Raw genomic sequence first — 20,309 nt, 5'->3', positions numbered from 1 at the left:
CCATTTATTTTAGCTATTTATTTATTACATTTGTATCCCGCACAATTCCCACTCATCGCAAGCTCTATGCAGCTTACATAGTAACAAATCAAAATCATGAAGTTAACAAAATCACAAAATCATATGCAAATTTATGCAAATATCTTATGTAAATGGGTTTGTCATAAGAACATAAGAATAGTCATACTGGGCCAGCCCAATGGTCCATCAGCCCAGTATCCTGCTTCCAACACTGGCCAATCCACGTCACAAGTACCTGGCAGAAACCCAATTAGTAGCAACATTCCATGCTACCAATCCTAGGGCTAGCAGTGGCTTCCCCCATATCAATCTCAATAACAGACTATGGACTTTTCCTCCAGAAACATGTACAAACCTTTACTAAACCCAGATACAATAAACATTGAGACCACATCCTCACTCATTGAGTGAAAAAATATTTCCTCCTGTTCGTTTCAAAAGTAGTACCATGTAATTTAAGTGAGTGTCCCCTAGTCTTTGTACTTTTTCAAAGAGTAAAAAAACCTTAATTCACTTCTACTCATTCTAACACCACTCAGGATTTTGTAGATATCAATATCATCTCCCCTCAGCCATCTCTTTTCCAAGCTCAAGAGCCCTAACCTCTTTAGCCTTTCCTCATCAGAAATACTCTCCTCATTAGTAAGCACTAAGTCCAGTATGGCCCCATCCCGCAAGGCTTCCATTACCAACTGCTGGAATAGTTCCCACTGTAGAGAATCAAGGATCTCCCTTCATATAAAAGACCCCACAATAGTCAACATCTGGCATGTTAAAAATCACCTATTAGTACTTCCCCTTTCACAGCTATATTTTGAATGTCTTCAATTAAATCTCTGTCCACTTCTGTCTGTGGAGGCAGCCTGTATATCACTCCAATGTAAAATATATTTGCCATTCCCTCTTTCCAGATTCACCCACAATGCCCCTTACCCTGTAGGTCCTGCACTTGTGTGGCTTTAATATTATCTTTAATACATAATGCCACTCCCCCTCCCTTTCTTCCTACTCTGTTTTTCCTGAACAGATTATAGGCCGGTATAACTATATCCCAGTCTTGGTACCATGTCTCTGATCGGCTCTAAATCCAAATCAGCCTCAAACAGTATTTTCCATACTCCAGACATTAGTATATACTACTTTCCAGACATTGCCTTTTTTTTTCCTATTTGTGTAGAGGTATTTAATGCTTCACTGAGTGCTTGTACTTACCTGGGGGTTTTGATCAACCTGCCCCAATGATTCCAGTTTAAAGCCCTCTTCAATAGCTTAGCTAGTCTGCTGCTGAAGATACTACTACTCCTCTTTCATAGATGGACACCATCTCTGCTCAGCAACCCTTGGAAAAGCATCCCATGGTCTAGGAAGCCAAAATGCTCTGAATACCATCTATGCAGCCACATAGTCATCTCCAGGATGCAAGCCTCTCTTCCTTGGCCTATACCCTCAACAAGGAGGATCAATAAGAACACCTCTTGTGCACCTGTCTGAAAAATGTAGCTCTAATAGCTAAAACTCTAGGTTTTAGCTGAAGAAATTGCCTTCTTCTCAGTTGAGGCTTTAAAGAATTATGTTAGACCAAACAATATGTAACAGCTCAAAGCCCATCCTTTTATGAGGAGAGAAAAAAAAAAGTTACAGAAGTTCAAGTTCAAACATGCAACTTTTTCAGACTGCTTACGGACCCATGACATGAAAAATCAGCCACTCTCAACATTTTGGATCTGCTACTTTAATCACCTTTTTCCCAAAGACGGTCACAATTCATAAAAACCAAGAACAAGCTTCATTTACAGAAAAAATGGGGTCACATGGAGAAGCTGCTGGGCTCATCCCAGCAGCTGGAAATAACTGGGCAGAGGGTAGGGACAGCCTGCGCAGTTCACCTGTAGTGTTACAGTGCACGTGCATAGTTATGGCAGGGGAAGGCGGGCAGGGGGTGCATGGAGGTGGGATGCGTTTGCAGCTGGTGAATCTGGGTGCGCACAAGGACTTTTCAAACCCCACATGTGCTGATCGGTTTGCCAGGTGCAAATTTTCCTTGCAGGGTCCTTTGCGTGTGTGGGGAGCAGCAGTGAGCAGGCTGAGACTGTGCATCTAACCCTCCTGCCCAACCCAGGAATTTGTAGGTATCGATTCTTTATTGTTTTACTTTGGGTTGTGGCGAAAACTGTTGCTGTCGCAGCATGGAGGCAGAAAACCCAAGCCAGTAGGGGCCATACTGGGGGTGAAAGACAATCTAAGCTGTTGGAACTGTGGGGGTGCAGCTTTGGAGGGCATCTTAAGCGAGGAGAGGAACAGTAATCCCTGGATTCTTCTGGGAGGGTGAAGGAATTTGCCAAAGATGGAATGATTGGGTCAAGCAAAGAGAGAGCAATGTGGGTAAGGAAGAGCAGCTGTGCCAGGCCGTGGCTGGCTGTTGGTTCTAACCCGGCTGGGTATTTGGGGGAGGGGACACACAGTTATGTGGTTTTATGTTGGCCCCTAATCATAGTGGCTCGGATTAGAAGTTTATTTTATTTATTAATTTGGATTTTGCTCACACCTTTTTCAGTAGTAGCTCAAGATCACAAGGAGCAGCAGTGGGATTTGAACCGGCTACCTCTGGATGTCAAGACTGGTGCTCTAACCACTAGGCTACTCCTTGCTGCAAAGGTGTTGTAAATAAAGTTGCAGCCAAGTTTAACCCAATAGCTTTGACTATGGTGTGGTGTTAGGGGGGGGGGGGAAGAGGGTGCGGGAGAATGTTGAGCTAAAACTGTTCTGAGTGCATCAGTTAACGCTCCTAATTCAAAAACTACTCAAAATAATCTACCCCTATCCAAAAGTTGACTTCTATAGCCACACCATCAGAAATGCAGCTCTAGTACAAGTTAAAAAGTTAACTAGTTTATACATTTTTTAAAAAATTTGAAAAAAAAAACAAATCTGACTGATGACTTTGATGCTTTACTCTCTAGCACACAAGTGCTTATACTAGAGCTAAACTTCTGATGGTGTAGCAACCATAGAAGTAAATACAAGTGGATTATTTTGATAGGAAAACCACACTTAACACAAGACTATTCAGTGCCAAATATTGTACTTTTGAAGCCTAATTCAAACTACTGCACATAAAATATTCAGGGGCAACTCAGGCAATATCTGGCTCGGACCCTTATTTTTACCCTAACCTCAGAATTTTGCCGAATAGAAGCCTATAAACTCAAATTTTAACCTGTGTGCTTTCTGCCTCTGACTCTACAGCTATATGAATTACTGTATGTACAGCACTGTGTACACCAGCAATGCTGCACTAAGCATCTATCATTATTGATCCCTGGAAACCTTGTAGATCAAGAGAAAAGGGTTAAGAAATCACACCTAAGGTTATTTTTACTCTGAAAATAATGGACCAGGGCTGCTGTGGAAACTGAAAGCACACTGTAAATTAGCAGCTCACTCAATTGCTCTGACAGCTCTCTGCATTAAAAATCTTGTTGCCCTTTACAAAGCTATTTACTGGGGCTCTGCGTGCACTGCCTTAACAGGTCCTATCTCTCAGGCAGCAAAACATCAAGCACAGGGTCTCACAGTGCCTGTAAAATGACCATTTAAATACAGGGGCAGCTGCCAATGGCCTTTAGATACACTAAAATTACTGAGCCAGCAACGTGCTTTGACTGGTTCCAGCCGGTTTAGCGAATACATTATTCAACAGGGAAACGCACAAAGGGGCTCTGCAGGCTTCTTAACATCCCTGGCAGCAGTCAACGATAATAGCACGCTAATGTATTTAAATGGGCTTATCTGTATTCAAATGTGCATTCCGAGGGATACACAGCCATTTCCGAGCAATGCACATAAAGGAACACCTACCTTTAGTGCTAAAAAAAAATTTATGGGAGGTCTAGAACGGCTTGTGCAGTCACTGCAGATCTGTGCTATGGGGGGGGGGGGGAGGTCGGGTGTTGCTATATGCTTACAAACTTGTCAGGACATTATTGTGGGATGTCAGAGCTGGCCTCTGCTGGGGCTGCGACACTTCAAGCTTCCATTTGCAACTACCCTGGCTTCTTTCACCATTTTAACCCCTCTCCTACTGCAGTAACAGTTCTTGGCTGGAATCATAGAAAGCAGCTCTCTGGGGTCATCGGGATTGGAAGGCAGATCCCATGAAGAAAAACTGGCGAAAGGATGTCAAAGCTCCAAGGTGCGATGGATAGTAAAAAATTCAAAGATCTTTTTTAACTTCTCCCTCCCCCCCCCCCAGCTGTGGCGACTTGAAAGCTTGGGGGAGGGGGGAGGAAGCTACACATGGCTTTCATACACGCAGCTTGTATGGGTGTATGAAAGCTATGGAATGCCGTGGGGAGCTGTTCTGGGCATGTGCATAGCAGCCACACTTAGCAACTGGTTGCCCTGCGTATGTGCTGGCTTTAGCTACACAGTAAAAGTCTGTGCTGCTCATCTGCATTTGTTTTTGTGTTTTTGACAATCGCTCACTATTTCCACCACAGTAATTTTTACCGTGGTGGAACTAGCAAACGGTTCTTTCTGGGGAATTTAGTGCATCAGGCCCTCAGCATGCATTCAGGAGTGCACCTATAATGCACTCTTAGCAAATGAGAAGCTGGAATTGATGCTTAATTAGCAGCAATCTGCAGTGGAGACACATTACCTGTCAACCTGCATCAGCTTATTATAAGGATGCAGCAGCAAATTTTAACCTTGCTCATGCTCTCTCTGAACATGGCCTTTGGATTCCTGCCGTAACATGGATAATTCAACAGAATAAAATTAAGGAACACAAATATAAAGAAAAAATGCAATTACCACATCCAGGAGGAGAAGGTGTTATCGGGGTTCCTGTGTTCACCTTTTCCATAAGGATAAAATGAGCATGGTTTTTGGTTTGCTTGTTTTTTTAACTTAAGAGCAAACAAGTATTCTGCCTTACCTACTTTGAAGACAGGACCCTGCCTTCAGGAAATCATGATGCCTGGAGTCCCATGAACTATTTCTTTCCTTTTGCACTATTTTTTTCCATAACTTTGCTCACTACACAGGGCTGTGGAGTCAGAGTCACGGTGTCCAAGTCGGAAGCAACTTTGGGTGGAGTTGAAGTCGGTGTCAGTAAAAATGTACCAACTCAGACTCCAGCTTTAAAAAATAAAACTTACATTATAATATGTGGTAAATTTATAATTTTATACTTATATATATATATATATATTTTTTTTTTTTGTTCAGGTTCTTTATTCAAACTTCAAATAAATATATTTTGTAATCTATTAGTCCTAAGTTTGTAAATACAGAAATATCCTATGCTTTTGTAATTAATCAAATTTCTCTTAGATTTACTATACATAGACGTTGGAGTCAGACAGGAGAAAAATAGAGAAGTCAGAGCCAAAGGTTTGCTGCACTGATTCCAGAGCCCTGTCACTACACAAGTTAGTCTGACGGTTGTGAGAGAGAATCATACTGTGTTCTACCAGACCTTTGGAAGCAATAAAAAACTGGAAACCACTGCCATGTTCAGATATTCCGATTCTCCCCTGAACCCCCTCAGTCAGTTGCTTAAATTCAGCGATATAAACAAATGATCCCCCTTTATCAGTACAGGAGCTAAGGATGGAAAAGCAGAATAAAGGATAGGTGAATTGTAGGTAAGATGGGTCTCTTGGAGGGTGGCTGCATAGCTCTGGATGAAAGAGGGGCGGGTTAGGATAGAGGCAGGCTGCTAAGCTTCCAAATGTAAAGCCTCAAATACCCCTTACTTTGCCTCCTTTATTAAAGCACTGGCCACAATATTCTGTCTACCTTTGTCTGAAAATTTTCAGTTCTAGTATACACCAAGCTACTGTGCTCTGGTGTAGGGTGGTGTATTCAACTAACGATGAGAGAGTGGGATAAGAACCAGGGGAAGTTGGGGATCAAATCCACCAACACACCTTGTGACCTTGGGCAAGTCACTTAACCCTTCAATGCCTCAGGTACAAACAAAATTGTAAGCCTCCAAGGACAAGAAGATACTTACTGTACCTGAATGTAAATATTAAAATATAAAGCTAAAATCAAAACTTAGCCAAGGCTCGTTTTATTGCTGGATACAGACAACTGCAAGAGGTTATCAAGAGGCTTTCCCTCCTAAAAAGTAGTAAACTGCTTCCAGAAATGTAGGCACCATGATTTCTTCCTTACATCTACAAACACAAATAATATTTCATCGGTTCTAGGTCAGCTCCCACCTGGACAGTTCCCACCTACCAATTCCCACCCATAACTCAAAAAATACAAAACATACTAGGACAAGTAATCTCTCTCCCTTTCCTCTTACAGATTGTTTGGGGGGGGGGGGCCCAGTAACTCATCCCCCCCTCACAACATTATCTTTATTTACACATCTCTTTCCCCTTCCAGTCATACGGTTCATATTTGAGGGGGGGGGGGGGGGGGACAATGCCTCCCACACCCTCCAAACTAGGTGTCAATCTAATTCATGTTTAATCCGAGATCTACGTAAATAAATAAATAACTACAAACTGCAGTTCATGTGGGGGGGGGGGGAATGCCCCCCCCCCCCCAAAAAAAAAAAAAAAACTAGGCTTCAACCTAATTCATGTTTAATCTGGGAACTAAATGTCATAAATAAGTAAACGAATAAATACAAACTGCAGTCCATGTCGGGGGGGGGGGGGGAATAGCCCCCACAAACACCCCTAAACTAGGTTTCAACTTAATTCAGCCCCTGAAAAATGACACACTGATTACAATTTAAAACAAATTACCAGGACTTATGGGACCCAATATAAAAAAAGAAGCTACGGTCAGTTTAAAAAAATGGTTAGGGTGGATGGGAAATGACTGGGGTGGGGGGTGTCCTTGGTGAGAATTGTCCCGGAGGCAACTGTCCTAGGTGGGAATCGGTAGGTGAGAACTGTCCGGGTGAGAACTCGCCCGATACCATTTCATCCTATACAAACAAGATATAATAGCCTCTGTGAGAGAGACTGATTATGATAACGATGCAAACTCTTAGTGTGTTCTCTTCATTACCACTGTCGCTATAAGAGCATGAAATTAAGCATACAGCTTTTAGTATGCGCTTGTGAACAGGTGAATATGGCAAGGCAAAGTCAGCTATTGCTCCAACTAGAGGCTCATCAATAAGAAAAATGAGTAAAAACTTTCCATCTGAACATTAAAGGTAAGTTGCACTCGAAAATGTAGGCATTGCTCATTTGCACCGGGGGCTAGGTGTCCAACCCAAAAGATTCGCTTGTGCATGACACCAGTTTCAAGCCTAGCTAGGCTTTTTACTACAGTCCTGAATAAGTGGGGAGGGCATGTGGAGAGGTCAAAGACAGTCCTGAACATTGATCAAGTTTTTTTAATCACATTCACCTCTTGTAGCTTCACAAACCACTTTGTCACATGACCATCCTGGATATTCTTTTTTTTTCTTTTTTTCAATATGTCCCATAACATCAACTTGATGTTAAACACAAAGGGATGATTTCATAATGAGGGAGACACCTAATTTTACAAAGACAACACAAGCACCCAGAACTAGCCTCTGTAGTACACAATCTGTTACATAAATGTATACTTGTTCTGTGTAACCTCACATTTTAAAAAATGTACATATACATCACAATTCTGCCCCGGCTCCACCCAAACTATGTCCCCAGAAACACCTGAGTGCTGTCTTTCAGCGTGTATACTTACATGCACATATATACAGCCACTTACAAGAGCTCTTTTCTCTGTGTAACGTGCAAAATGCTTTCTAAAATTACGATTATACTGAAAGAAAATTCCACAACAGCAAGAACCAAATAAAGGACAAACCTTCCAAAATCTCTATGTCACAAAAATGGGAAAGAGCCTGCCCTATTCTGCAGCCCCACGTTAATATCTCCCCCCTTGAGACCAAACAGATTAACATTCTAAACAGAGAATTCTCCAATTCAGCTTCACCTACACCAAGAAAAATCTCAGCCCTAACAGTTTATGCGTGAAAAATGTTGCGTTGCACTTTACTGCAAAGATATCTGTGAATTTGAGAAACTTTGTGTGTTGCGAATAAACTCCAGAGCTCTATAATCCACCAGTGGAAACCAACTCTTCATCAAGCCTAGATCATGAGCACAGTTTCTAGAAATAGCACCCCAAAGGCTGGACACTGACTGGCTATGATACGCAAAGTGTTTGTAACGTTAGCCAACAGCTTTAGTATTACAAGCATTGCTACCTCAACCATGCTGTGGTACTAACTACACTTCTGTATTGCATAAAAGCCACATATTAAAAAGCCTTCAACTGAAGACACCTGTAGCAGCTTTTGGGAATTAAGTTGAAGGCCTGAGTTCTGAACTCCGAGGTACTAACAAAAGCACCTGGACACTGGGTATAAACAGCTCTTAATACTGCACAAAAGACAGCCATGTTACCTGCATAACTGAGCATCTACACCCAAAGATTTATTTAAAAATTTATAGGCTGCACATTCAACCATTCCTGGTGTTGTACTCAATTTAATAAGTGATGGAGGAGGTCTAGAGCTGCATTATGAGGGCATTTTGAAAAATAGCATGAAGAAAACACCACAGAGAACCAAAAGATGTAAACAGATTTAGGGTGACTAATTCAGGTAGTGTGTGCACCAAAGAAGTCAGTACATCAACAGCACCATTTCCACTGGCACAGTATTAAGCAGTCATCTTATTCTGCCTAAACTGTCACAGGTGCTTTATTTCAAAGGCTGGCATGGTTTCTCAACACTGAATTAACAGACATTAATATTTCCCAACCCCAATTCTGTCAGTGTGCAGTATCTGCAGCATCCCGGGGTAGATTACCTTAAAACACAAACAGTTCCTCAATCAGCAAACCACTAAAAAATGAACCATACGTGTTGACAATACAAACAGAAACGTGACCAGTTTTAAAAACTGCCTTTTTATAGAAAAGGAAAAAAAACCAAATCCTAAAACATTTATCTCAAATCAAATTGTGAAGAAATGTTATATCAGACAAGGCAAAAAGATTAACATGCCCCTTTTCTATATATAAAGAGACTTTTTAACGGAACATAATCCCTTACAACATAAGGATATTACGTGAAAAAGGTGTTTCTGTAGGGAAATGTTTAAATAAAACCTGCCTGCATATACAGGGGACCTTTTTCTTCCCATCTAAAGAAAGAAAAACAGCTCCCTTAGAGAAGAGTTAGAGTGTAAACCCTTTAGTTTACATCCAAATGCCTCCTTTTATTACTCAGTTTTTCCCCAAGTTCTCAACCTGAGGGAATGATACATAGAGCAATAATTCCAGGGTTTCACTTCATTTTACCTAGCCATTTGCTTTGGTTTTCTTTCAGAGGAGAAAAGGTGCCTCTCTCCGTGTAGGCAAAAGCCACACATTAAGAACTATTTGAAGGGGCTGCAAAAAAAAAAAAAAAAAAAACACAAACAGGAGGAGCACCAGACAGCAATGACTATACTGCAACTTCAAGAAAAAGTGTGTGCCATGGGCAGACACCACAATGAGACAGACAGCAAGGCACCCACGTTAGTACATAATTATGGAGAAGCTACTTACGCAGTGCATACAGAGACAGGATTACTCCCGCCAGGCAAAACCCTTCAAAAAACCTGAGTGTGCTGAACATCGTGACGTTCACGGAAAGGGCCACGCTGAGTCCAAAGATCAGGATGAAGATGATGGAGAAGAGCAGAACTAACCGCCGGCCAACCCTAAGGAAAAGGCAAGAAAGAAGGAAAGGTGGTAAGCACAAAACAGATTTTCAACATCTATACTAGTGTACAAGAAAAAACAATTTTCAAATTAAGAGCATCATACCAACACCCATGGCTAAATCACAATGGCAATTTATACATAAGAAAAATGATTGGCAAGCATTTTTTGTTTTGTTTTTAAAGAAGGTCAACAGTGGTTTAAAACTACGTCATCCTACACATGGTCAATGTGAAGCATACACACCAAATTCAACCAGCTTCTACCCCATGTCTTCTCTTAACTATCCAATACAGTGAGGAATACCCTATCTCTCACTGTAAGAAACAGCTTGATATCCCAGGAAAGGGTAAACTCATATATAGACTTTTTTTTTTTTTTTTTTAAAGACAGGAAGCATACAATACAGGACCACATCCGCCCTTCTGTGGTCCCGGTGGACTGGAGAAGGGCGGTTCCTTTGCACAAGAGTGGAAGTAAGGAGGAGGTTGGGCATTACAGACCTGTCAGTCTGACCGCAGTGGTGAGTAAGCTAATGGAAACGCATCTAAAGAGGAGGATTGTGAGATTTCTTGAACTACATGAAATGCGGGACCTGAGGCAGCATTGGCTTCACTAGTGGCAGGTCGTGTCAGACAAATCTGACTGTCTTCTTCGACTGGGTGACCAAACAGTTTGATGTGGGACGGGCACTTGATGTGGTATACTTGGATTTCAGCAAAGCCTTTGACACGGTTCCGCACAGGCGACTGATCGAGTGCCCTCGGTATGGGACCTAGAGTAACTGATTGGGGATTGATTGCATGGGGAACGGGGGGGGGGGGGGGGGGGGATTGGGAATGGGGGGGGGAGTAAAAATTTAAATATGTAAGTTTGGCAGGTCTTCCATAACAGAAATGTGTCTGCTCAAGTTCTGTAATAAGTTTGTGGTTTTTGTACTCTTGCGTGTCTAATGCCATGCCAATAAACAGATTATTAAAAAAAAAAAAAAAAGAAATTGGTTGAATGGTAGGAGACAGAGGGTAGCGGTAAATGGAGCTTGCACCGAAGAAAAAGATGTCGGTAGTGGAGTACCGCAGGGATCGGTCCTAGGGCCAGCTCTTTTTAACGTCTTTGTGAGCAATATTGTGGAAGGGCTGTCTGGTAAAGTTTGTCTCTTTGCGGATGATACTAAACTCTGCAACAGGGTGGACACCCTGGAGGGTGTGAATGGCATGAGGAAGGACCTAGGCAAGCTAGAGGAATGGACCAATATTTGGCAACTAAGCTTTAATCCCAAAAAATGCATTAGTAACTTGGGTCGCAAAACTTCAAGGGTACGGTACAGTATAGGGGGTGAAGTGCTTCAGTATACAAAGGAAGAGCGGGACTTGGGGGTGATTGTGTCTGATGACCTTAAAGCTTCCAAACAGGTAGAAAAAGCGATAGCCAAAGCTAGAAGGATGCTTGGGTGCATAGAGGCATGACCAGCAGGAAAAAGGAGGTGATAGTGCCGTTGTATAAGTCTCTGGTGAGGCCTCATTTGGCGTACTGCGTGCAGTTCTGGGGACTGCACCTATGGAAAGATATAAACAGGATGGAGTCAGTCCAGAGGGCAGCTATGAAATTAGTAAACGGTCTTGAATGCAAAAATTATAGGGACAGGCTTATGAACCTCAACATGTACACGCTGGAAGAGAGGAGGGAGAGAGGAGACATGATAGAAACGTTTAAATATCTCAAGGGCATTTATGTACAGGAAGAGAGCCTTTTTCAAATGAAGGAGAGCTCTGGAATGAGGGAGCATATGACAAAGTTAAGAGGGAATAGGCTTAGGAGTAACCTAAGGAAGTACTATTTCACAGAAAGGATGGTCGAGGCGTGGAATGGTCTCCCGGTGGAGGTGGTGGAGTCTAGGACTCTTCCAGAATTTAAAAAGGCATGGGATAAGCATGTGGGATCACTTAGGAACAGGAAGAATCAGGGGTTACAGAGGATGGGCAGACTGGATGGGTCATATGGTCATTATCTGCCGTCATGTTTCTATGTTTCTAGGACAAGGTCTGTGGCATTGGCAGCAAATGCAGTACACTACCGAGCAAAAGACTCAGGATTGATTTCCAGCCTGATTGGGGCTAGGAATACTGAGCCACAACATAAAGAGCCTCTGGGGGAAGGGGAGAGGTCTAGCCATTTTTCACCTATGGGACAGATTCAGGGTGCACATGTACCTTGTTTAAGAACAAACTGGAGCAATGGTTCCTGATCCAGGACTGTCATTTCAATGGTTGGGCAAGGGAAACTTGTGAAAAAGGAAAACACTTCCACAGACAGTTGTAATATGAAGGTTCCAAGTGCTATAGCCCAAAAAATAATTTTTTTCACTCAGCTGCAAGCGCAAAGGAAATCAAAACTGCAGAGTTAAAATTGCAGAGTTAAAATTGCAATTAAAAACAACCATGAAGGGGAGTAGCCAAGTGGCTAACAGCATACAGCTGTCTGAGTTCCACTACTTGTGTATCACTGAATGCTTGCTACTGTACTCCCCCCACATTCCTTCACTCACTGACTGTACAATTCATAATAGCAGAAAACAGGCCTATGATTTCCTTCAACTGCTATTTCCCATGAGTCCAGAGAGTAAATGGCTACTTAATGGTGGCGTTGCAAAACAAAAACATATCAGTGTTGTAGAGCACAATTTTCTCTTTCAGATGATACTGTTCACAAGCTCATTCAGGCAGACTCTTTTTTTTAATAATTGGCTTTGAACTTTGGTACATTTTACCATTTGCGCTGACAGTGCCAACTTTGAAGAGATCCTGCAGGGCTGTTATAGATGCTGGTTAGTTGCAAATCTGGCAGTAGTATGTCCAGCACAAGCATAATGCTTGTTCAAAATTTCAAGTCCGTATCTTTGTTTGAATGGAAGTTGTTGCGGTCTGAATATTGGTCCAAATATGTTCCGATGAGTCGCAACCAATTTTGATGCACATTTTGAGTCAACTTGTTTGAATGGATTTTGCATCCATAATGTTAAAATGTATTTCATCGGAATTAGCATCAAAAACTACAGGATTTGAATTTTTTAGCCATTCTTATAAATGTGTTTGGATTTTATTAGACCCCAAAAATGGCATTTTGGAAAATGTTACGTGCTCATGGACTGGCAACCTTTCAGAAAAGGGGGGTCTAGATCTGCAACTATTGCAGTTAGAGATCTCAAATTTTGGGAAACTTTGTTTAACACCTGACTCGCGCAACAGATAAAATTTGAACAAAATTGGAGACATGACGGTGGGAAGGTTTAGACCACTTGTCATGGAATGACCCACAAAACATTTTGTAAAAACCCTGGGAGCTGATGTGAGGCTAAAGGGCAAGGTGTGGTATTGGTAATGGTGTTTCCCTGCTCAAAATCTGAGATACATCCTATGGCCGGGGATGGAATTGGTTGTAGATGTAAACAGGGGTGTGCTGGTAAATTGTTAACCGGGGGCTCTCTCTCGCCAGCAAAGTAAAAGAGAATTCAGGAGGGGCCCAAGCCCACATTTTGGGATCCATTTGTTAAAGCAACCATGGAGAACCGGCTCCCAAAATTCTTAAAAACTTAACAAACGGCTCACGAGAGCCTGTGAGAGGCTGCTCCAGCACACCACTGGATGTAAACATCCTTCGAGTCCAGAGAGCATAGTCAATCGTTTATCTGGATCATGGGGATCAAAGCGCCCAGGGAAGCCATCCTGAACTTTTCTTTGGCCAGATACTTGTTCAGGGTCCTTAGGTCTAGGATGTGATGGAATCCTGTCTTGTTGAGAAGTACCTGGGAGTAATATCCCTTCCGTTTTTCCCCTGGTAGAACGAATTTGACTGCATTGGCCTGCAAAAGAGAGGAGCTCCTGTAGAAACAATTCCTGGTGCTGAGAGCTCAGATTTGACACTTTTGAGAGGCAATTTAGAGGGGATTTTCACCCATGACGAGTAACCCGAACAAACAATTTTGAGGACCCACAGTCCGAGGTTGCAAGGGCAAAAATTCAGCCCACCAGTAGGTCATCCGATACAGCTACTTCTACTGTGGCTATGCACTCCTAAAGTCAGTCAAAAGCTTGTCCGTTGCTTTGAGTAGGGTGCTGACCAGGACTTTTGAGCTCTTGGCTGCCTCAGACAGGAGCGAAAGCACTGGACTGACTGGGAACGGCGGAAAGGAGGAGACCCTACACTTTTTATAGCAGTAAGGTCTACCCTATCCAGTGCCCGAATACCTCCTGGAAGAGGAGGTTGCAGTGGACCAGACTGAGAGCACAACTTTATGCCAGGTTATCCTGAATCGCTGGGTCTAGGTTGAAAGCACACATCCAAGTAAGTCTGTGCATTCCATTTCCCATAGAGAGGCCCTGGAGGACATGTTAAAAGCATCACAGGCCACCCCCATGCCATGAATTAGAGACTGACCAGCACATTCAGTCGGCCTCTGCCACCACCATCGTAACTTAGGGAAAACGAAAAAAGTGCAAGGTGCTATTGCCAGGCCAAAGGGAAGGGCCCTAAACTGAAAATGCCTGCCCAGGACACAGAAGCATGGAAAGCACCTGTAGCCCCTTTGGATAGCAACTGAAGGTAAGCTACTGCCAGATCCAAAGAGGATGGAAACTTGCTTAGTCAAATGTAGGTGATTACTGAAAATGCGGAATTCGAGAGACATTGATCCCCTTGAGGTCAAGGATGGGTCTGAAAGAACCACCTTATTCGTAATCATGAAGATGGAGTAACGCCTCTGCCCCTCTTTCAGACAGGGGAAAGGGAAATGGGACTTGATATACCGCCTTTCTGAGGTTTTTGCAACTACATTCAAAGCTGTTTACATATATTCAGGTACTTATTTTGTACCAGGGGCAATGGAGGGTTAAGTGACTTGCCCAGAGTCACAAGGAGCTGCAGTGGGAATTGAACTCAGTTCCCCAGGATCAAAGTCCACTGCACTAACCACTAGGCTACTCCTCCACTGGTTCCACTGCTCCCAGCTATGACAAGTGCTGTAGTATAGCTTCCATTGCCTACCTTTGAGTTTGAACCACAGGGGAGTCACCATAAAGGTATCGGAAACTGGCTCTGTGAACTCCAGGGCATAGCCCTAGTGCACCACCTCCAGTACCCCCTAGTTGGAGATGATACGGTCCATTCTGGTGAAATAAAGAGCACTGGCTCCCACCTGCACCACCAAGGGGCCCGAATGACTCTCACTGGAGTCTCTTACTGGAACTAGCAGAGGCTGTGGAACCTGAATCCCTCGGTCTCCATGCTCTATAAAAGGGCAACATTGAGTCTCAGTCAAGATAGAAAAACCTAAGGTATGCCAGCCAAAACAGAACCCTCACCATACCTTGACTGTGCCCTCCACTCAAGGAACAAAAAGCTAACTGTAGTCTGTCCTCCAGAAGCTGTTAGTGCTTAGCCTCTCCCAGGTCCTTCATCAACTTTGAGGTCTTCTCCAAAGAGCAAACCAGCCCCCTAAAGAGAAGCCTGCTCAAGCACACCTTAGTGGCACAGCTGCAGCCACCAACCAAGAGGCAATGCAGAGTAAGCCAGAGAACATCTGCCAGGAAGGCTGCCCCAAACTAGGAGTTGATGCACCCAGCATCCATGGATGACACAGACCCCTCAGATCGCTACCTGCGCTCAAAATACCAAACAAGGCAAAAGCCTGCTTAAAACACTGCTCCACTTTCCTATTGTGGGCCTCTTTGAGTGTCTGGCCTTCCTTGACCAGTCCTGTGGTCTTCTTGGTCACTGCCTTGACCACGGTATCAACCTTGAGGAGACAGAAAAGCCCGTCTAACTGCCTTTCCGTTCTGCTAATGCCATCTGTGAAAGGGCACTGTGGAGAGGACAGGCCTTAGGAGACCTCCAGAGTCCCTCAAGGAAAGGGCCTTGGCCTGAGGGCTCTGCCATCAACTGCACTGGCATATTCAACACCTCAGTCACCATTTCAACATTTTGATGAGCTAAGCTCCTCCCAATGAAAGAGGAAGACCACCAGGGAGTCTTCCTCTTCCACCAGATCTGTCTCCTGGCTCCAAGAAGTCTCCATGGGAGGAAGATTCAGTCTCCTCAGCCAGCCCCCAGGGATCCCCAGGCAAGGAATTCAAAGCCATTCAGGACCTGAAGCAGAATCCCCACACTTTTGCTATTTTGGCCCCAGAAATGGGGGGGGGGGGGGGGGGAAGCGGCCATAAGTGCAGGCACATGCCCTCTGGTCAGGTCAGGTCCTAGTAGGACCAAGGCCTCCATCCATTCAGGCCCTGTGGGAGGTCCCCCCTCAAAGAACCTCCCAAGTTCAAAATCAGGGAAGTGAAGGGCCCTGTCTCCCTCCCACAAGACCAGAGAAATGGACTGCCTGCTGTGCTCTGCAAAATAGGGGAATGGTGGCAACATGCCTGCTGTTCCTATCAAACCCACCGCATTCACGAGAATCATGGCAGCAGGCTTGGGGAGATCAGGAACTCTACGATCCCCCTTCTGGGGGCTCCCCAGACACAGTTCCCGGTGATACCAAGACCGGGCCATCTCATACCAAGCATAGTGAGCCAGTGGCAGTGCCAAGCCACTGGCTCCTGCAGAGAGAAAAATGTCAGCCAATACGCACATGTGGGACAATGGAAAAGTGCTGCTATCTCCCACCCCTGGACCCAACTCTGGCCACTATTCACTGGGATCCCTCCCAGGCCTGTCCACTACCTAACCCTCCAGGGTTCTGCTCTTTATTAATTTTTTTTTTTTTTTTTTTTTTGGGGGGGGGGGGGTTCAAAAAACTTCTTCCTCTGAACAAGAGGGGCATAAAGGCAGGTCAAATTAAAGCTGCCTCCCCCCCACCCCCCTTTCTATTTTTCTGTGTTGTGCTGCAGAGAAACCTGGGGTTGGGGTATGGAGACCTGTTCGCCCCCCTGTTGGCAAGGGTCCTGTGAAGACCTTAGCTGGGACTCTCATCAAGCCAAAGCCTGTGGGCTAGAGCTTGGGGCTCTGGAAGGAACTTCACCCCCAAACTCAGCTGGAGTAAGTACTGTGGTCTGAACACCAGGAGCAGTACTTCCCACAGACATCAGGCCTACCAGGACCTACTACACCTACACCACCTCCTACTGGTACAGAAATACTGGCAAATTCCTGGTTGGAGTAGCCTAGTGGTTAGTGCAGCGGACTTTGATCCTGGGGAACTGGGTTTGATTCCCACTGCAGCTCCTTGTGACTTTGGGCAAGTCACTTAACCCTCCATTGCTGCAGGTACAAAATAAGTACCTGTATATATGTAAACCGCTTTGAATGTAGTTGCAAAATACCACAGAAAGGTGGTATATCAAGTCCCATTTCCCTTTCCCTTATACTGGTGACGTCACTGGAATAGATCAGTATCTATCTCCATCAGATGCTCAGGGGATTCAACCCACTTGTCTAGACTGGTCTAGCAGGATGAAAAGGAAACTGTTCCAGAACAGAAGTGATAAAATAAACACCAAGGGAGACATTAAGATAATTAAAAAATATTATACTCAACTCAAAAATATTATGCAGCTCAAAAGCTTGAACTTGCTCCAATATATCTATGTATTTGGAGAAATGACTTCTGTAAAGAGATAAGAATTGGGCCTCCGAGATAGCAATTTAAAAAAAAAGTCATATTGCAAGCTGCTGTGTCAGGGAAAGGAAACAAGGCACAGAAACAGCAGCAGGATTCAGAAACTGTTACTCTTCACATTCTGTACAGGGAATATTTACTACAGCATGTATCATAAGCATTCAGAAATTAATTTATTTTCCAATATCCAGTCTGCTTCTGTGAATCACCACACCTGCACTGCTGTCGTTAAGGATCGTATCAAACATGTTACTAGAAATATCCAGTTCCCAATGCTGAAGCCCAACAGGCTCCGAAACAACTTTAATCAAATCAATCATTTTGTTAATTTAAGAGAAAATGTTCTTTACAAAAATCTCCTGCCAGGGGGCTCACACACAGCTCCACCTAGGCAGAAGCCTTGCCTGTGGACACATACACAGCATCACCATTTATTTTCCTCCAACCTTGGCAGAGGTTTTTTTTTTTTCTTTAGGGAGGGGTGGGGGTTAAACTATCTAAATCCCAAGGAAATGCTTTTAGAGTAATCAAATGAGATGAGATGACACAGTATTTCCAGGTCTGACCTGCAAAAATGAAAATCCTCAAAACAACTTTTTAGCATAGTGATTAAGCCAAAGAGGTTTAATAGACAGGAGATAAAGTGATGTCAAAACGCTGAAACCAATTAGGTTAATCTGAGTTTTCCTTTACCAGTGGTGCTCTCATACCCGTATACTAAAAAGAAAGCAAGCAAACTTATGAGATGCTACATCTACGTTGTCTTTCTTTATTGTTGGTAGCATTTTATTTAATCTCACTTATATTTTCAAACATGCCAGTTTGTGCAGCATACGGATGTACACAGAGGAAGCAAAAAAACGGGATAACTTTTCATAGGTACAGTAGTAATTTATTACAAATCTTAATCAGTGGTCGGTTGGAGGGGCTGGTTACAGGGACACCCTAGCATGTGTTATATTCATGCAAAGATTTTTTTCTCCTGGTAATGGGCCACTAAAACAGACATCATGTTATGAGAATCAGGTGCTTAACGTTCAGAATTTCTATCTATTTATTTTATGACAGTCATATCCCACCTTTAACATGTATTAGGTTGAAACCTGGGAGATTTGAAAGCTTTTTTTTTACCTGTGCCTAGATGGTTTGTGGGAACTTGCTCCTTCTATTTTGAAGAATGCAGCAGTATATTATAAAAATGCACTTAATATTGTTTATTACTATTATTTACTACTGGTTGATATACAGCAGAAGTTAATCAAGTCAACTTCATGCTTTGTTATATAATTTATAATAGTATTTTTCTCAGTCATTACCCAAATACATAGTGACCATGTCTGCCTCTTAATAATGAGTGGAGTTGAACAGGTAGATGTGAAGCGTCTGTTCACGCTTTCCAAAAATACTAGGACTAGGGGGCGTGCGATGAAGCTACAATGTAGTAAATTTAAAACGAATCTGAGAAAAAAGTTTTCTTCACTCAACGTGTAATTAAACTCTGGAATTCATTGCCAGAGAATGTGGTAAAGGCGGTTAGCTTAGCGGAGTTTTAAAAAGGTTTGGACGGCTTCCTAAAGGAAAAGTCCATAGACCGTTATTAAATGGACTTGGGGAAAATCCACTATTTCTGGGATAAGCAGTATAAAATGTTTTGTACTTTTTTGGGATCTTGCCAAGTATTTGTGATCTGGATTGGCCACTGTTGGAAACAGGATGCTGGGCTTGATGGACCTTTGGTCTTTCCCAGTATGGCAATACTTGTGTACTTATGTACTTATAGTAGCATTTGTTAATTAAAGCCATGTCAGAAAAATATTTGCAAGTGCGATTTTATTATGCAGGCAAACAATACACCGCCAAAATACAAAATAGCAAGCAGCACAGTATTAAGTCGCCAAGTTTATACAAAGTTGATTATTTTCAGTGGAAAATAAATCTGTTGGCTGCCTATGTGAATATTTTATCACTGTTTAATGATTGCTACCAAGTATTACATATTTAGGGCATATGCCTTAAACATATTGTTTACATTTGTTTATCTAGACCTTACATATGCACATGGTATTGCTTATTAAAACTGAAGGCAAAACCAAAGTGTGGTTAAACAATTTAGTATAAACTGTGTTGTTTATGGCTTTACTTGTTATGAAATGCTTTCAGTCCTACTGATCTGTACATCTGTTGTGTTATTTTGGTGGGTGGAAACAATCAGGTGGGCTTATAAGGAGGGAGGGGAGTACGGGAGGGGAAGGGTTCTTGGGGTAAAAGTTTTTATTGTGCCATGTTGGGTGGTTTACTGTTTTTTTTTTTTTCTTGACATGTTTTGCTTTTAATAAAAATGATTAAAACATAAAAAATAAGTTTTAGATGTTACTGAATTCTATTATTCTGTCTCACTGTATTTCCAGTTTTGGCACAGTATGAGCCATCACCAGAACAAAATATAAGAAAACCAATGGGCTGCATTAGGGGCTTATAGCCCATTTAGTTATGTTTCCACAAATGAGATTTGACAGAAAATATTTTTTATTATTTTGATTTCTAAACCACTTGTCCCTGAAACATGCTCAAACAACAGAATAATCCATTTGTGTATCTAAAAGTTAAAGTTCTACAAAACAGATGAAGATGTGATTACATGTGTCCCAATGAAAGGAGAGTATAATTCAACTTCCATTTAATTTCAATATATTCCATCATCTTTTTAACACCAGGTTTCCCAAGGCAGATTACAACAACATTTAAGATGAACCCATCAGGAAACAGGATATCCTCACTGAAATTTGGCCATCTGTATTGTATACAGTGTATTTATTTAGTTTTTATTGTAGAAAAATGAGCACAAATACAACGTTTAAAATTGCTGTTTCTAGCAGCGACAATTTTAAGATGTTTTAGTGATATTCAATTGTTAGTTCATGATATTTATATA

The 20,309-nt window shown here is 42.6% G+C and overlaps 1 protein-coding gene across 1 annotated transcript in view; it reads right to left on the bottom strand.

Moving 5' to 3' along the window:
- The window catches only part of SLC22A23 (solute carrier family 22 member 23), a 411,540-nt gene that overhangs the window by 284,447 nt on the left and 106,784 nt on the right, over positions 1–20,309 (bottom strand). The window contains exon 3 of the mRNA XM_030208530.1: positions 9,610–9,764. Within this exon, the coding sequence (XP_030064390.1) occupies positions 9,610–9,764 (155 nt within the window). The remainder of the gene's footprint in view (positions 1–9,609; positions 9,765–20,309) is intronic.

The sequence above is a fragment of the Microcaecilia unicolor genome, chromosome 1 (genome assembly GCF_901765095.1).
Source record: "Microcaecilia unicolor chromosome 1, aMicUni1.1, whole genome shotgun sequence".
NCBI lineage: Eukaryota > Metazoa > Chordata > Amphibia > Gymnophiona > Siphonopidae > Microcaecilia > Microcaecilia unicolor.
Note: the sequence above shows the minus strand (reverse complement) of the source record. Positions and strands in the feature narration are given on the sequence as shown.